A 19,332-nucleotide genomic window follows, 5' to 3' on the forward strand; every position below is an offset into this window, starting at 1 on the left:
ACGAACAATAATAAAGGTCAGAACAGAGACATGTGTTAACAAAAGAGTAGAAGGAACATCAAGCTTACTCTTGTCGGTCTTCTCATAGTAAGGCTCCAACTCAGGGAATGCCCACATGTGGCTCATTTTTGCACTCACCATCGCGCCCTCGTGTATAGGGCGCATGGGAGTTGGCGTAGCGGTCAATGAAGTAAACCACGAACGACCCTCGTGAGCAGCAGTCGGAACCACTGGCATGGAATCCTCCGCCTTGCGACGGGTCATCGCGAACGGGATAACGTCCTCCCTGACCCAGAAAAACTTTGGCTTCAAGCCATGTAGGCTATGGATCCACTTCGTACCTATAACGTTCTTCCCGGTGGAAGCAAAACTGTACCATCCATCGCGGAAGGTCATCTTATAGAACACGGCAAACATGTCGACAGATGGCTCGAAGTCGCGAGCTTGACAACAGAATTCAAAGTGTCGAATTCTCAACATCCCAAAAGGATGGATATGAGATATGTGAATCCCGTAGGTTGTCAAGATCGACTGAACGAACTTTGTCACCGGAATCCGGAAGTTCCCTGTCGTAAAATGGTCCACGTACACAGTCATCTTCTTCGGAGGTGGACTGGTAGCAACGGAACCACTCGCTGGACGCTCTGGTTCCCATTCCATCGCTAGACCATATACGTTAACGACGTCTTCATAGTCTTTCTTCTTGAGGTTCACAATGACCTCGTGGGTGGTAGGAGTACCCTTTTTATCCCAAGCCATCAGATTAATACATTTGATCAGAAAGAAGAAGGAAAGAAATCTCAGAATGTTCAAGACTTGAATGTTTGAGAGATGAAAAATTCGAGAGTGATAAGAGTACAATAGAAATCACAAGTGATCTATTTATACTCATCGCAATTAATGAGACTGATGGAGTGCAGAGGAGAGAGAAACCGCGGACCGTCAAATGGTTGACACGTCAGGCGGGAAATTCAAGAAATCACGAACAGATTGTCAGGGACGTCATTCACGTCTTGTCAGTTGTCCCTTAAATTTTCTCCCTCCGCCACGTCATCAAGATTATTTAACTCTTAAAAAATTTCAAATTTAAAAAATATATATATCTTCCAAGGATATTTTCTTCAAACAGTTGAATATTCACAAGAGATAAGAAAGTTTCTTCCTATTAATTAATCAAAAGATAAGTTACAAAGAATAAGGAAGAAAAGTTACAAAGTATTTAACATCTAAACCTATCCTATGGGTTTTGGGTAACAACGTCTTTCGAAAAAGCTGATGGAGTGTCCTCAGAGGAAGCATCCTCAGATTCATCATTAAGATAATTCCTCAGCTGTTGCACACCATCACTAGTTGCAGCAAACTCCGAAAGCATGTTTTGCAGCGGGAACACAAGACCAACATGCTCTTCAATCCACATCTCCCGTTCTTGCTTGACATCAAGGCCATGAAGCGGATGATCTTTAAATGTGCGATTACTTTGAGCATAGGTCATCCCTTCATTAAAGCCTCTCACGCGACCAAGCTGGGAGGAAGCAGTCATCAAGTTGGCAAAGATGTCAACCATCTCGGGACTCCCCTAGATATGGCGGATGACCTGCCAGAATAAAAACATAAGTCACTTAGTATTAACACATGAAATGTGCAATGAACAACAAGTGAAGAAAAACTTACAGAGTCAAGTCCTCGCGTGAGGAACCATTGACGATCCTGCTCAGCACGTTCCGCCCGGCCCAGCAGTTCTTGCATTTCGTTACCTAGCCTTTGGTTATCAGCGGAAGCTTCAGCAGCACGTTTTTCCACTTCCGCCTGAGATTGCAGTAAGGAATCGTAAGCAGACTGCATTTCAGCAGCACTTTTGTCCTTCAGTTCAGATTGTTCCTTCTGCAATCTCAGTTCTTCCTCGAGCCCTTGAATTCGGTTGACTTGGCGAGAAGCCTGGCTTTCCAAAGCCAAATTAACTTCAAGAGCCCTCGCCAAGTTTTCCTTTTTCTATTGGGTTTCATCTCAGGCAGCTTCAAGAAGAGAGTTCTGTTTTTCACATGCCTCCTTCCATTGGCGGGCAGCAGTAGCATTTCAATCCTGCTCGCCTTTGAGGGCGTTCTCCACGTCTACCTGCTTCCACTTGGCAGCTTTAGCTGCCAAACGATGGTCCTCAGCCTCTTTCTTTGAAGCCTCAACGGCCCGATAAGCTTCACCTAGCTTCCCGCCCATAGTACGCCATTCATGCAAGATCTCCTGGCTACATGCTAAGGTGTTGGCCAAGGAAAAAAGATAAGTCCGTGTGAAGGTCGTGGCGTGAACGGTCACGCTGGTGCACCATTTCAGCAGGTGGCACGTAGTGCTTAACGAAGCTCATGCAAATCTTGGGGTCGGTAAACCGAGACCCATTAATAATGTCCCAAGGCGGGAAAAATAGGTCAAAGTTATCCCCTAGATTCGCATCCCCGTAATAACGCGAACTTGACGACTCACGACGCAGAGGGGCACATTGCATTGAACCCCCTCCAATTTCCTGAACAGAAGGTCCAGATTGAAATTGTCCTCCTGCACCTGTAGTAAGAGGTGAAGAGGTGGAGATAAATTGTGGAGGAGGACGAGGCGGAGATTCCCCAGTCCTATAATCCTCCGCATTAACAGCCGGTCCACTCCCTTGGAAACCAGTAGCAGTCCCAGTCTGAAAAAGATAGTCAAACGGACTTTCAGTCTCAGACTGGACGACTGGCTCTTCTGTGGTAGTCTCAATGGGAGGAGTTGGTGGCTTATCTTCCGTAGTCTTCTCCGAAGGAGGAGACGGCTGTTCCTCAGATTGAGGAGTTGGAGTGGGTAATCTCTCAGATACATCATCCCCAAAGATCGATGGATCTGCCAAAAAAAACTATACTTAGATAACACTTCAAAAACAGTACAATACAGAGTGTAAAATGCATACATTCTATTGTATCCATACGTTCCGCAAGGCTGTATTGTGGCTTCTTGGGACGTTGGGTTTTCCTTTTCTTCCTCGAAGACCCCTCTCCAGCGCCCGCGGTTTTCACACCCGCATCACCTACTTGAAAAGACGAGAAGGCTCTCTTCTTTTCCAGTTCTGCCAATAAACATGAGACAGAAGAAAATTCAGAGGCATCGTCGTCAGAGTTCCTCTCCTCTTGAGAGGCGGAAAACTCAGAGGCATCGTCATCGTCATTGCTTGATGATAGAATGGCGATCATCCCATCAGAAGTAAGAGCGTTAAGTGGAGGAGGGTTCAAGACATACGCACCTGATTCAAAGGTCGCGTCCGACACCAACGGCTCGGCTCGCACCTTTGTTGGAAAAAGAAATCGGTCTTTCGTTTTGTCGAGGATGGGTTGGTCACCCGCGTCAAGAATTTTTCTTCGTACACAACCCATGTCCTCAAAAAGAGCGTTTATCATGGGACCCCAACCTAAAAAACAGAACCAATAAATCAACCATCAAGTTTCAAGCAAGAGAAAAGTCAAATCAAAACAACTTACATTCGTCCAAACCAACAAAAATAGGTTCCAAAAACTCAGATGGCCATAGGCGGCTCATGCCCGCCCATACCAGTGCTTCCTCAGGTAGTGCCCGCATTGGTGTCGGCTCAGACATAAGGACACGATACCAATCACGACCCTCGTGAGCGGCCGTGACAACGTCCGGAAGAGCAGAATTAACCGAACGACGAACCATGGCAATTGGTACCACGTCCTCAGAAATCCAAAAAAACTTATTGCGCCAGTTGGCAGACCCCTTCTCAACCTCGTACCCGATAATTCGATCGGAGAATCCTTGACACGTATACCAACTGTCACGATTGGCAAGACGGTAGAAGATGGGGAATCGGTCAAGATGAGGTACCATGTCACGTGCTGTACATACGAATTCGTAGTGGCGAATTCGCATTACTGCACGCGGATGCAGTTGGGATAAATGGATCCCATATGCAGTTAGCACCTTCATGAAAAATTTTGTTAAGGGAAAACGGAAATTCCCATAGACGAAGTAATCAGAATACACAACCATTTTGCCAGGTGGCGGCAGGCTGGCTATAGAACCCGGAGAGGAAAATTCCGGTTCCCACTTCGGTGGAATGCCATAAGTCTCGAGCAGCTACTCATACTCTGAGCGATCCCATGAAACTTCTATTTCATCAACTTTAGTCTGAACGTTCGACATTATAATAGGATTTGGTGAGATAGAAAGAAGATATACGAGAAGTTCAGTATTTTATCAGAGAAAAAGCAAGAAGATAATCAGAAATTAAAGGCGATAAAACTTCGATTAGAAGGTATCTCCCACTATTTATACCCGTCGCAATTAATGCGATGGGATATGAACAGTGGAGAGAGAAAATCATCACCTAATCAACAACAACGCCACGTCACGCGGGAAGTTTGAAAAAGAGAAAAAGTTGCACATTCGGGTACAGTGACAACCGTCAAAAACGTTCCATCATCTGTTCACGAGCCTGCGAGTGGTCAACTTGTCTTTTTTTCATGATTATCTACACCAACAAAATATATTTTCTACCATACTTAAAAACTCAAAAACCCCCAAAATACATTAAGTCCAAAATTTCACCCGCATAAAGACTTCACGCGGAAGAAACACTTGACTGGGGGGGACTTATAGAGGTAAGGTACCAAAAAGACCCAAATACCCTTAAGTACCACCCACGGGTCATTGAGGAACCTCTAATATACCACCCGCGGGACATATGGATCACCCGCGTAACGCGGTAGAGGAAGAACATCCTCGCACCACACGCGGAAGCATCCAGGCACCCTCAGAAGTCATCCGCGAGATAGGACATCTATCCGCCAGAGTGACCGGAAGGCAATGCCAACTGGACAACTGTCATCAACTATCCCCTAGAAGAATGTCCACGATTGTTACTTGAAGAATATGTGACTTGCCTGCCAATGAGCGAAGGACACCTGGCCAGGTTGTTATAACCGTGCACATGGCCAGGGTGCAATCCGTCCTATCATAGGGCGACGCGTGTCCAGGTTGTTATACCCATGCACATGGGACGTATAGCTCAACCTATCACAAAAGGACACGCGTCCAGACAGTTATCAAGACCTTCTAGAAGAGGACAGCTGGCCCAATCACATCCCTACATCCTTCGGCTATAAATACCTTGTCAACCTGCATGAGGTATTCATACATTCACAATCACTCTGACTCACATATACTCTGACTACACTTAGTCTGTATACTTTCAGTACTTTCTCCTCTACGAACGTTACTGATTCTCATGCCGGAGGGTGGTTACAGAAAGACCCCCCTCTTGTCCTTCTTGTAACGAGACTCACGGTGTCTGTTTTGCACGTTCCGGTCATTGGACTTCGGGAAGTTATGCTCGTACTGTGTTAGTAATTATCGTATTTTACCCTGTGGACTCATTGGATCCAGGACCCATACCAGATAATCGGATTCGTGTTTCTTCACATTTGAATAACATAAAAGCATATCCATACAATTGTATAACCATAATTAATATATTTATAATTAATATATTTATAGCACTATCTGTATATTATCAACTTAATACTTTGGATATGTTACCTCATTAAAGTTTCTTTTTTTAAAATCCCAGTCCAGAAAACTATAACTAAGGAAAATATAATGAAACACATTTGATCTCTCCTCCTGATTTTAATATGTATCTTTTAAATAACTAGTGCCATTCTTTTATTAAAGGTCTTCAAAACTTTTCTACTCGATGATTTGCTGCTTGATTCCTTGGCATGCAACTCCTTAAGCTCGACCAATGTTTATGATCTTCCTATTGGACCTCGGTGCCGGCTTCTATAGTAAACCAATACCGAAAGATTCATGATTGTATTACGTAATGATATGAAAGACTAACAAAACTTGTTTTGATAGGTTAGTAATATATAATCTCATATCTTCCTTACCTTAATAGTATCAAAAATTTTGTTTTTCTGTTTCATTCTCTTGTGTTACGATAATATGGATTATGTATCTAATCTTTCATAAATAGTAAGATATATTAATGCATCAATTGCAATTAATTATAGTATTCATGAATTAAGAATTTCTTCTACTTTAATCTTTAATAATAAGAGATAATAACTAGAGAACCTTTAACATCAACATCCACATCCACGCCAAGAATTTGTAAACTTTGAACCTTACATAAGAGACTGACACGTAGATGATCTTTAATTCTATAGAAATCAAGCACAACTTTGTTTCTTTTGATGAATTCTATTTGTTAATACTTAATAAATGCTTTCACCCATTGAAGAAATGGAGATCAACACTTTTAATTTGTATTTCTGTAATATCAATTAATATCGTGTATAACAATCAATAGTTTAATAATTAAAACGAGAGTGTACATATTTGATACATACTTCAGAAAGTCGTAACGTGAGTACACCATGCTTTGTAATTTTAATAACATGACTAGTCAAGTTAAAACTAGCTTTTCTGTTACACGTATTGTTTTGTAACTTTAGTGTTATCAAGCTATTTTGATAATGAGGTTTTTAAGCTAAGATGTACAGAAAACACATGTTCAATACTATTGTGGTTTTGATACTAAGGAACTTCTATAGCTTCGGTGCCATAGGGAGGTTCCAAGGGGCACCACTTCTTTGGTGGTCCGAGGCAACACCTTGATAGGGTCAAGCGGTAATGCCCCTGAGCTCTAGTTGGGGGTTGGCGTGGATGAATTTATACGTTACATGGGAAAAGACTTTTCTAATTAAAGTAACTGGAAATAAGTACCGAGTTATTATTGATCACTAGTAACTTGGTTACTGTTGGTTTGGAGCTATTGAACGTTGGTTGCGACTTTGTTCTATGGCTGCGAATTTGTATTTTAGTGGCAAATGACTTTAATAGTATCATCTTGTAATTCAGTAGGATCTTAGAACTTTGTAGCTATTGATCGGGTTTGCTACCTGATGGAGTTCCTGATAAGATCGATGTAACTGTTGTGGTTACACTCCAACCGCCATAACTGTTTACGAAACGTTGGGACTCTTCACCCAACCAATTTAATTGTTCGACACTTATATAAAGGACTCATCCGGTCTACATTCAATATCGATCTTTAAAAATGCTTTCTATCTTACTTGATTATATAACTTTGTTACATGCAAAATATGTTAATCTGAAAATAAACTTCACACTATTCACAAACATCATCAAGTAATTCAGTAGTTAATCTGAAAATAAACTTCACAATATGTTAATCTGAAAATAAACTTCACACTATTCGAGCCGGGGGTCTCACCGAAAGCAGCATCTCTATCCCTATGGGGTAGAGGTAAGGCTGTCTACATCTTACCCTCCTCAGACCCTACCTTAGCTTTGCTATTGATAGGATATACTGAGTACGATGATGATGATGGCTATTCACAAACATATCCAAACTATAAGAAATCTAAAACTCCTACATAGACTTGTCTTTGAATTAATATCATAGTGACTCATACCCGCTGATGTGGTTCAGAAACATGAATAAACAAAGACACTAACAATAATTCAGTGTTTTTAATGGATAAGGTTTATTGCGGTCAAATTAGAGTCAGAAGAAAAAAAAGATTTAACTAAAATAAAATAAAATATGAGTGTCACAAAATAATCATGTTACCATTCAATTATCATTTTATATATGTTTGTATCGCATCTTACAAATTGTTATTACATATTATTACAACTAAACAATTATAAATTTATTATTATGTTAATCAAACCGGGAGAGTAACAGAACAAAATACATTAGATATCTAGAGGAACTTTGGGATTAATTCAATGTCTTTTGGGATAGAGGAAATGTTTGCTCCCGTTCTACTCTCTTATAAGTAAGATTTTACCGAATACATTTGCATGTCAACCTCATCCTCCATTAGTCCATTGCACGAACCATATTCTACGAGTTAAAATCTCTTTGTCCCCTGGTCATTCATGAGTGAAATATTTCATTACAAGTTTAACCACATACAAGCCATGTTTATACTTTTTAGTCTTTTACCATATCCAGGGCCGGCCCTGAGAATGATTGAGCCTTCATAGACCATGAGTGAGTAAAAAATGGGCCCTAATATAAACTCACACACACAATATATATTTTATATCAACAAATAGAATGATATATGTGATAACATATTAACATTAAACAAACAATACTATTATAGCAAAATAATATGTTTGAAATAGCTTGTGCAATTATGTGTTTATAATCAAAGATATTTAAGTGCATTCTAACAAAAAAAATCATAATAAGAAAAAAAAAAACCTACCTCAATTTCAAATAATAAATATAAGAGATTAAACCCCAAAGGCAAAATAGTATGTTTTAATTAGAAAAAACTTATTATCTTATAAAAAGTTGCTAATCGTTTATAACGCTAGATTACAGTAAATAGCTTAGTTTTAATTAAATCCCAAATTAATATGAATTTTATTTGGGTCTAATAGTTAGCTTCAAATAACTGTTTGGGCTAGACAATTCACAATTGGGTCAGGACAAAAAGGTTTTACTTGGGTTTGTTAATTAACTACTAGATCAAGGCTGCAGTGTACAAAATATATGGACCCCTTCAGGTTTTGAGTCTTGTGCGGCTGCACAGCCTACACAGCCTCGAATCCAGCCTTGACCATATCTTTCAAATAATACCCGGTTCTACATAATTTACACCCAACCGTACAAGCAAAAACTAATTTATTAATCAAGATTAAACTTGTCTTTATCCAACAACCGTCACAACAGACATTTCTTCATCTCAACACACAATGCAAATTCAACTGATTTGTACTTTCCAAAACATTGATGAAAAAAGCCGATTATTTTGAGCGACCAACGAATCTTTTAAATAAACTACTTGCTAAAATCATTATATCGTGATACATTCATCTTCTGATCTAGGAAAAACCCTCACCAGATACCAACACCCATGAACATTCGTCCGAAGGCACAATAGTACGATGAGATAAAATTCGTTTAGTTCAAAAATCCAACTAGCAATACTGTTGAAACCGGATCGGACAGGCCGGTCGACCCGATATGACTGGGATTGGTCCACTGACCAATTCGGTTCTATGCAATTCACTCGACTATCAGAAAACCGGCCGATCCAACCGGTTTACTACGAAAAAAAATATTTGTTTTGAAAGAAAACTCTTTTACAGCCCTAACCGTTATTTTTGAAGCAAAATTGTTCGTCTGGTTGAACCGATTATCCGTCCGGTTATAAAATTATCACCAACTAATGAGAGTCTTTTACTCGTCTAGCTCCCATCACACCAGGTGCCGCGGAATTCATAATATTTCTGATTTTTTTATTCCTAATTTTCATGAAATGAGACAAAGTTAAAACTCCAAGATCCAAACCCGGAACCCGAAGTCTCAACTCTCAATCTCAACTCCGGCGAAATCACCGGCGCAAACCACCTATATCTCCGGCGACTAGATCCAACTCCGGCGATGGCCGATTCAGGCCCCAAATCTCGCTTAATCCACACCATCTTAATCCCATCTCTAGACACCATCATCAAAAACAGTTCTTGGCGCAAACACTCTAAACTCATTCAAGAATCCAAATCAGCACTCGAACACATCAATTCCGGCAATAAACCCATATCAGATGCTTACCCATCAACCCAATTACAAAACCCAGAACCCGATTTGGATATTGTATTGAGTCCTTTGATTAACGCTTGCTGTACGGAAAATGTGAAAATCGTTGAGCCTGCGTTGGATTGTGTACAGAAATTGATTGCTTATGGGTATTTAGAAGGTGAGGTGGACCCCACAGGTGGGTCCAGTGAGAAGTTGTTGGCGAGGTTGTTTGATTCGGTGTGTAAGTGTTGTGAATTAGGGGATGAGGGTGTGGAGTTGTTGGTGTTGAAGACGGTTTTGTCGGGTGTTATGTCGGTGTCGGTGCGGATACATGGTGATAGTTTGTTGCAGATTGTTAGGGCGTGTTATGATGTGTATTTAGGGAGTAAGTTTGCAGTGAACCAGACGACTGCCAAGGCGTCGTTGGTGCAGATGCTTGTGATTGTGTTTAGGCGGATGGAGGCGGACTCGTCGACCGTGCCGGTGCAGCCGATTGTCGTGGCGGAGATGATGGAGCCGACGGAGAAAGGGGACGGTGACGGGGCGGTGGCGGTTTTCGTTCAAGGGTTTATTAGTAAGGTGATTCATGGGATGGATGGGGTGTTGAATCCCGGGACGGCGGTGGGGTCGAATGTAGGTGGGAGTGGAGTGCATGATGGGGCGTTTGAGACGAAGACGTCGACTACGGAGTCGACGAATCCTGCGGATTTGTTGGATTCGACGGATAAGGATATGTTGGATGCCAAGTATTGGGAGATTAGCATGTATAAGAAGGCGTTGGAGGGTCGAAAAGGGGAGTTGGCGGACGGGGAGGGGGATAGGGATGATGATGCGGATGTGCAGATTGGGAATAAGTTGAGACGGGATGCGTTTTTGGTGTTTCGTGCTCTTTGTAAGCTGTCGATGAAGACTCCTCCTAAAGATGCGTTAGCAGACCCGCAGTTGATGAGAGGAAAGATTGTTGCTTTGGAGTTGTTGAAGATCTTGTTGGAGAATGCAGGGGCTGTTTTTAGAACTAGTGAAAGGTACTTTACTTAAGCTCTGTTTTCGTCTTAGATGTTGATAATTAGCGGATGATGATTAATTAATTTGAGAGTCGCATGACATTGTTTTAAGAAACTTCTAAGCTTGAGAATTATGGAATGAAGCATTTGTTCTGGCTTGATGATTAAATAGTTTGAGGCCGTGTACTACACGACTAGTTCTTGAAAATACAATATTTAATAAATAATCAGTATACAAGAAACATTAAACTCGTTAAACACTATTAATACATTCGTTGTACAATAGTCTTTAAAACAATTTTAAAGTAAAAGATAATTATAAATATCAAATGTTTGAAAAAAAATAGGAAGTAAATATTAAATTAACAAATTTTGAAGCATAAATGTTAAGAATGGTAACTATTATTTTACTATTATAAATTTGTTAAAAAAGGTGAGGTTTAATGTAGAAGTGACAAGTGGCAAAACTTGTAGCCTTTTATTAGAGAGTATAGATATAGATATAGATAGATATTATGTATTATGATTATGTTGTTTTAAGGATTGTTATCGACTTTTATTTATACTTAGCTACCCTGGTTTTGTTCTAACCTTTTAGCCAGTGTGGTTTCCTAACCCTTGCAGTGCAATGTTACTATTGGAGAGTTATAGAATGTAATATTCTTACCTGCAAATAAATATTCGCACACACGTGGTATCATTTTCTAATAGTCTTATCATCATCATCATCATCGTACTCAGTATATCCCACCAATAGCAAAGCTATGGTAGGGTCTAAGGAGGGTAAGATGTAGACAGCCTTACCTCTACCCCATAGGGATAGAGAGGCTGCTTCCGGTGAGCCCCCCGGCTCGATAGTAGTTTTGCATCAAGCCTTGGACATAAGGCACATAATACACAATCATCGGGACACCGGCTGATTGGTGCATGTACCCTTGTCTTTCGGCTATCAACGCCACCACATGATGCCTGATTAACCTTCCGCCACTTTTAACGTTATTTTCACGAGATTAGTAAAATAACGTCAAAATTAGTGCAATTTCACTTTTGCCCACCCAAGGGTTCACACATATATACATTATATGTGCGCACCGCAAGCAGGGCGTTATTTTCTAATAGTCTTATGATACCTGATATTTATTTACCTTTTGATCATAAGTATTTTTTAGTTCAAGCTTTTTTATTGTTTTATTTATCGTAGAGAACCTAAAATAATAAATCATTTTCAGAAATGTGTATTTTGTTAGAAAATAACCCTGGATTCCCTAGAAATGAAACTTATGCTAGTTATTTTGCTTTCTTGGTAATGTTTATGATGTATTATACTATTATAGAAATATTTGAAAATCCCACAATTTACGTGATTTTTCATTGGTAAATGCATTAACTTTACAATGCTCTTGAATTGATTGGAACATACGATACTTTTTTCCGAAGGCCCTTTTAGATACCTCTAGATACAGAGCATAACACTTTTATTGCATAAAACCTCCTAAATCCTTTTATTTGAAAACTTAAAAGAGTTAGTTTTGCAATCATATTTGAACTACCATTTTGACCGTAGATAATTTCAATTGCATGCTAATTTTCTTTTTCTTTTCACTGTGGAGCAGATTTTTAGGTGCCATTAAGCAGTACTTATGCTTATCATTGCTCAAGAACAGTGCATCAGCTCTTGTAACTGTATTTCAGCTTTCTTGCTCAATATTCATTAGCTTGTTGTCAAGATTTAGAGCTGGATTGAAGGCTGAAATCGGAGTATTCTTTCCTATGATTGTTCTCAGAGTTTTAGAGAATGTTGCTCAACCTAATTTTCAGCAAAAGATGATAGTACTGCGGTTTCTTGAAAGATTATGTGTTGATTCACAGATTTTAGTTGATATATTTGTCAACTATGATTGTGATGTCAATTCATCTAACATTTTTGAAAGGTATGGTTGATATCACATTAACATTTATATTTATCATGCTCAAAACTATAATGTTGATCGTGTTCTAATATCTTCACAGAATGGTCAACGGACTTCTAAAGACCGCCCAAGGGGTCCCACCTGGAGTTGCAACTACACTTTTGCCACCTCAGGATATTGCGATGAAACAAGAAGCTATGAAGGGTTTAATCACAGTTTTAAAATCAATGGGAGTTTGGATGAATAGACAGTTATGCATTCCCGATCCTCATTCTATAAAGAAAGCTGAGCTAGCGGATAACATCCCTGAAACAGAAAATGGAATCACAAATGAGCATGAGCCTGTTGAGAGCCCCGATTCTCATTCTGAAACCTCGAGTGAAGTTTCAGATGCTTCAACAATCGAGCAACGTCGGGCTTACAAACTGGAACTTCAAGTAAATATTTTATATTTTCTTGTTGATTTGTTAATTTGATAGTCCATAGTTTTCTAATTTAAAATTGATGGCAGGAAGGTATATCGCTTTTTAAACGGAAGCCTAAAAAGGGAATTGAGTTTCTGATCAATGTGAATAAAGTGGGAAATTCACCCGAACAAATTGCCGAGTTTTTAAAAAATGCATCTGGTTTAAACAAGACTTTGATCGGTGATTATCTTGGTGAAAGAGAAGATTTACCGCTGAAAGTAATGCATGCATACGTTGACTCGTTTGACTTTCATGGTATGGAGTTCGATGAAGCAATCAGAGTCTTTTTAAGGGGCTTTCGGTTACCTGGCGAAGCCCAAACAATTGACCGAATTATGGAAAAATTCGCTGAACGTTACTGCAAATGCAATCCAAAAGCATTCACTAGTGCTGACACGGCATATGTTCTTGCTTACTCTGTTATAATGCTCAATACTGATGCTCATAATCCCATGGTCATAAACAAGGTATCGTCATTTAATATTTTATCATACTTAATATAGATCTTGGTCTAAAAGTTTTGCTAATAATATAACTACTTTATACAGATGTCAGCTGATGATTTTATAAGAAATAACCGTGGCATAGATGATGGAAAAGATTTACCTGAAGAGTACTTAAGATCATTATATGAACGCATATCACAAAATGAAATTAAAATGAAAGATGACGATTTCACCCTTCAACAGAGGCAGTCTGTAAACTCGAACATATTTTCGAGTTTAGACAGTATTTTGAATATTGTCGTGCGTAAGAATTTTGAAGAAAGTCAAACAAGTGATGATCTTATGCGACACATGCAAGAACAGTTTAAAGAGAAAGCCCGCAAATCAGAGTAAGATGAATCATTGAATCATCTATGATTTATTTTCTTTACAGTATTTATCGTTTAACCTCTTTTGGTTTTGACTTGTGTTGACTATTTGTAGGTCGGTTTTTTATCCTGCGACGGATGTGTTTATACTTACATTCATGATAGAGGTGTCTTGGGCTCCTATGTTAGCTGCATTTAGTGTTCCTCTCGACCGAAGTGATGATGAGGCGATAATCTCTCTTTGTTTAGAAGGCTTTCGTGCTGCTATCCATGTGACATCGGCAATGTCCATGAAGACTCGCCGAGATGCGTTTTTAACATCACTTGCAAAGTTTACTTCCCTTCATTCACCAGCTGATATAAAACAAAGAAATATAGAAGCCATCAAGGTTTTTAACGTTTTATTATTTGTTATTAGCATTATAAAACCGTCTTCTAGTTTATATACACAAATTCTTATTTTTTTCTATGTTGTGTTAGGCAATAGTTACAATTGCAGATGAAGACGGGAATTATCTACAAGATGGATGGGAACATATTATAACATGCATTTCACGGTTTGAGCATCTGCATTTATTAGGAAAAGGGGGCCCATCGGATGCCACTTTTTTTGCTGTTAATCAGAACGAATCTGAAAAGTCAAAGCAAACAAAGTCAAACATCCTTCCGGTTCTTAAAAAGAAGGTCAAACATACTCCTGCAGGTATAACATCTGAGCAGGTGAATAGCTTGCTCTCCAAGTTAAACTTGTCGGAACAAGTCGGCGAAATGAACCGGGTATTCGTAAGAAGTCAACAACTTAACAGTGAGGCGATAGTTGACTTTGTCAAAGCTTTGTGCAAGGTGTCTATGAAGGAATTAAAATCCACATCTGAACCACGTGTGTTTTGTCTCACCAAGATAGTTGAAATCGCGTATGAATCTTTTTTATTTGGATTATAATTTTAATAGTATCGTTTTTCTAATAATTTATCTGTTTTTTTGTGCAGTCACTATAACATGAACCGCATCAGGCTCGTTTGGACGAGTATCTGGAATGTACTTTCTGACTTTTTTGTAACTATCGGTTGTTCTGAAAATCTATCGATTGCAATATTTGCAATGGATTCTTTACGCCAACTATCTATGAAGTTTCTAGAACGTGAAGAGTTGGCTAATTACAACTTCCAAAACGAGTTCATGAAGCCTTTTGTGATTGTCATGCGCAGAAGTAATGCTGTCGAAATCAGAGAATTAATAATCAGATGCATCTCTCAGATGGTTCTTTCTCGAGTCAATAATGTTAAGTCCGGATGGAAAAGCATGTTCATGGTATTTACTATTTTACTATATTACTTTCTAAATATACCCTTTTAAATACATTTATTATGTTTTTGTGTGAAATTACAGGTCTTCACGACAGCAGCTTATGATGACCACAAGAACATTGTACTTCTTGCATTTGAATTGATTGAGAAGATAGTGCGGGATTATTTCCCGTACATCACCGAGACTGAAACCACCACGTTTACAGATTGTGTGAATTGTTTGATTGCATTTACGAGTAGCAGATTTGATAACGATATTAGCTTAAATGCTATTGGCTTCTTGCGCTTGTGTGCTGCAAAACTAGCTAAAGGAAGTTTAGGATCTTCAGCAGCTAATAAGGGCAAAAACGTCGTCGAAAATAAAGAGAAGATTGACGATATCGGAGATTTGGAGGATAAAGATGGACATCTGTACTTTTGGTTTCCATTATTAGCTGGTAAGAAAAAATGCATATGCAACAATAGCGTACAACGAACCAAATGAACATGGACTGGACATGTTCGTGCTCGTTCATTTAACTTTAACCAAACGAACAATTGATCGAATGGGGTTTTCTTGTTCGTGATCGTTTAGCGTGCTCGTGTTCATTTATGTTTGTTTAATTAATAGCATAAACGAACGCTACACTAACATAGATAAAGTGTTGAACAAACATAAACGAGCAAACGTCGATAAAAAATCAAACGTGAACCTCAATTTATCGGGCCTAAAAATTAATAAAACCAGACTAAATTGTAGTGGGCCTATAATTTTTAATTGAATGTATAGAGTATAGACAAACGTAAACAAACAAATAAAAACACATGTAAACTAACAAACATAAAGAACGCAAACGAACGTTTATGATCAGTGATGAACAAAACAAGCATGTTTTCATGTTCATTCATTTAACTAAATGAACAAAAAAAAGTTCGTGAACATAAATGTGAAGTAATGCTCTAATTTATGTTGTGTTTCTTCAGGTTTATCAGAACTTAGCTTTGACCCAAGACCAGAAATTAGAAAAAACGCACTCGAAGCACTCTTCGACACGTTAAGAAACCACGGTCATCACTTCACTCTACCTTTATGGGAAAAGGTGTTCGATTCCGTCTTATTCCCAATCTTCGATTACGTTCGCCATGCAATCGACCCGTCCGGTGAGACCCCTTCACAGCACGGGATTGATGCTGACGTGGACGAATCCGATCACGACTCTTGGTTATACGAAACATGCACACTTGCACTCCAATTGGTGGTTGATCTTTTTGTTAACTATTACAACACTGTCAATCCACTTTTAAAAAAAGTATTGACATTGTTAGTAAGTTTTATAAAACGACCCCACCAAAGCCTTGCTGGCATCGGGATTGCTTCGTTTGTTCGGTTGATGAGTGATGCGGGCGGACTGTTTGATGATGACAAGTGGCTTGAAGTGGTTTTGTCTTTAAAAGAGGCTGCAAATGCTACACTTCCTGATTTTATGCTTATTTTAAATCAAGATAGTTTAGATGTGAGCTATGAAGATGAAGATTTGGATAATTTTAGGAGGGACCGTTTATATGCTGCTGTTTCGGATGTTAAGTGTCGGTCTGCTGTTCAACTTCTGTTAATTCAGGTATGGTATATATTTGTTTAGCCTGGTAGATGGTCATTATAGTTTATTTTGCTTTAGCTTTAACCGAACAATCGATCGGACACGAAAAACTAAACGAGTATGGTTTTCTTGTTCATGTTCGTTTATTAAGAGAATAACCTCGTTTGTTAACAGTATAAACAAATGGTTCACGAATGAACATAACTGCGCTGAAATCAATTAAAAGTTAATGTGAACAATGTGTTGGGCCTAAAAAGCTATTGAAACTAGACTAAATTGGAATGAGCCTAAATTTAAATAAATATGTTAACGAACGTAAAAACGAATTTAAACAAACATAAAGTAATGAACATAAATGAATGCAAACGAACAAACAAACATACGAATTTAAATGAATGAATGCTCACGAAAGTAAATGAAATATGAGATGTGTGAAACATATCCAATTATATAACTAAATGAAGAAAAGCTTTTGTTTTGTTCATGTTCGTTCGTTTACAAGCCTAGCTTTTAAGTGTTTTTGATGTTTACAGCCTAGTAAATCATTTTGTTCAAAAATTTATCTCGGTAAAATACTAAAAAAAATCACTAGGTAGAAAGATTTTTGATATAAACTTGTGTGAATTTTTGCAGGCAATAATAGAGATATACAACATGTATAGATCTCAGCTATCAACAAACAACACTTTACTTCTTTTTAATGCGGTACACCAAGTGGCGAGTCACGCACACAAGATAAATGCTGATGTCACCTTACGTTCCAAGCTTCAAGAGCTAAGTCCAATAACACAAATGCAGGACCCCCCATTATTACGCCTCGAAATCGAGTCATATCAAACCTGCCTCACATTTTTACAAAACCTTGAGTCAAAAGCAGGGTCGTCTCAACTTGTTGACCTTTGTCAAGAAGTCTTGAAATTCTATGTTGAAGTATCGGGCCCTCCGCGTTCGACCGAGTCAACTCCTAACCGCACCCACTGGGTGATACCGTTAGGTTCCGGAAGAAAGAGAGAACTGGCTACACGTGCACCTCTTATTGTTACAACTCTACATGCTATTTGTAGTTTGGAAGTTTCTTCATTTGAGAAGAATTTATCAAACTTTTTCCCTATTTTCTCAAATCTTATAAAGTGCGAGCACGGGTCACGTGAGGTGCAGGTTGCCCTAACCGAGATACTCGACTCGTCAGTGGGTCCCGCTTTGCTGCGATCATGTTGATACGTTGTCTTGGATTCGAGATTTGTAATATTGTTTTGCGGTTATATTTTTTCGGTTGGAAATATTGTTCATAGTATGAAAGTGTTAGGAGCTTTTTTGATTGTTTGGCACCACACAGAATCTATAGGTTTTTATCAGGAATTTTGTTGTATGTTAATCGACTGTTACGTGATGTTCGTATTTTAAATGAATGATCGACAACAAAAATTGCATCTTTGTCTAAGAAGTATTTTATGGTGTAATGTTTCTTTTTTGCTAGATTTATGCACAAAGAATCAAGAGGGTTCATCATCATTCATGCAAAATACGTATAAGGGTAAGATTCATGTACATTTTAATATTAACATGAGAATATAAGAACCAATACCAATTAAATAGAATTATAACGTAAGAAACAATACCAACTACAATAGCAATCTACATAAACAATTATTTATAATAACAAAGAAAAAAAACCCTAAGAATTACAACAAAAGAATCAAAAATCAAGAACAAAATAATAACAATTACCAGCAAATACTATAACATTAAAAGAAAAAATCTAATAATAACAACAAAATATAAATCAACAAATACTTTCAACGTCTCATAATTGAAAATTAACAAATACGAATAAAAAAAAACAACAAATGCCTATAAAAGTAAACCTAACAATAACAACAAACTGTTTCTCATTATTTTCATATTAAGAATAAAATGTATTTGATGAAAACGTATAACTTATCCTTGTACGTAAATGATATTAATTGCCTTTTGAGATAAAGTAGTAGTCGTCGTCGTCATCATCATCATCATTTCTTTCATGTCCTTTAGTTTATTCTCTATTTTGCCACCAAGTCAACACGGCTATTATATGTTAATAATAAAGTTATTGGTTGGTATTTCAAACTTAGGTTATCTTTCTTCATGGTTTTGTAACTTTTGATTGATATTGTTTGAAGACTGAATCTTTCATACACCGGCAGTTGCGGAGACAAACAACAACTTGGTACATAAACAAAAACGGTAACAAGTCAAGTGAATGTGACTGCCGCATATCTAAACTATTTATTTGCGGCTGGTCTTCTTGTCCAATGAAATGAGAGCGATGGTTAAGGCTTGAGATCATATAGTCTTAGGTTCGAAACCTGACTTAAAGGTTCTCCCACAATGATAGGTTTCATCCTTGATGGGTTCCTAGGTGATTTGATTCTGGAGCGATCAAATTAGTATGAACGACTAAAATCTCGTCTCAGTAAAACTCACTCGGCGTCTGTTAAAATATAAATCCATTATTACTAGTATTTGTTTAATCCTTAGATTGTTTGTTTATATATGTAATCTATATAAAAAGAATAATGTACGTTATCATTGGGCGTCCCCACCGACCTGTTTTACGGTTAACATAAGGGAGGTAAATCATTTGTTACAGAGTAAATACTAAATAGAGTGAAG

At 38.3% G+C, this 19,332-nt stretch overlaps 1 protein-coding gene across 1 annotated transcript; it reads left to right on the top strand.

Moving 5' to 3' along the window:
- Positions 1–9,433: 9,433 nt before the first annotated feature.
- On the top strand, positions 9,434–17,898 carry LOC143584066 (brefeldin A-inhibited guanine nucleotide-exchange protein 2-like). The gene is made up of 11 exons (XM_077066216.1): positions 9,434–10,626; positions 12,219–12,536; positions 12,616–12,952; positions 13,027–13,449; positions 13,531–13,817; positions 13,912–14,185; positions 14,277–14,710; positions 14,786–15,107; positions 15,186–15,540; positions 16,067–16,701; positions 17,314–17,898. The coding sequence occupies exons 1-11, from the start codon at positions 9,467–9,469 to the stop codon at positions 17,896–17,898; spliced, it is 5,130 nt and encodes a 1,709-aa protein (XP_076922331.1). The 5' UTR covers positions 9,434–9,466.
- Positions 17,899–19,332: the final 1,434 nt, after the last annotated feature.

Source organism: Bidens hawaiensis, unplaced genomic scaffold (genome assembly GCF_021521415.1).
Source record: "Bidens hawaiensis isolate Kalapana, Puna unplaced genomic scaffold, B.hawaiensis_p1.1 tig00032788_1, whole genome shotgun sequence".
In the NCBI taxonomy this organism is placed as follows: domain Eukaryota; kingdom Viridiplantae; phylum Streptophyta; class Magnoliopsida; order Asterales; family Asteraceae; genus Bidens; species Bidens hawaiensis.

Bases quoted from the DNA above. Each gene is read 5' to 3' on its own strand.
- LOC143584066 (XM_077066216.1), top strand. From the start codon at position 9,467: ATGGCCGATTCAGGCCCCAAATCTCGCTTAATCCACACCATCTTAATC. The intron at 12,953-13,026 runs GTAAATATTTTA...AATTGATGGCAG, and splicing joins CTTACAAACTGGAACTTCAA to GAAGGTATATCGCTTTTTAA. The intron at 13,818-13,911 runs GTAAGATGAATC...GACTATTTGTAG, and splicing joins GAGAAAGCCCGCAAATCAGA to GTCGGTTTTTTATCCTGCGA.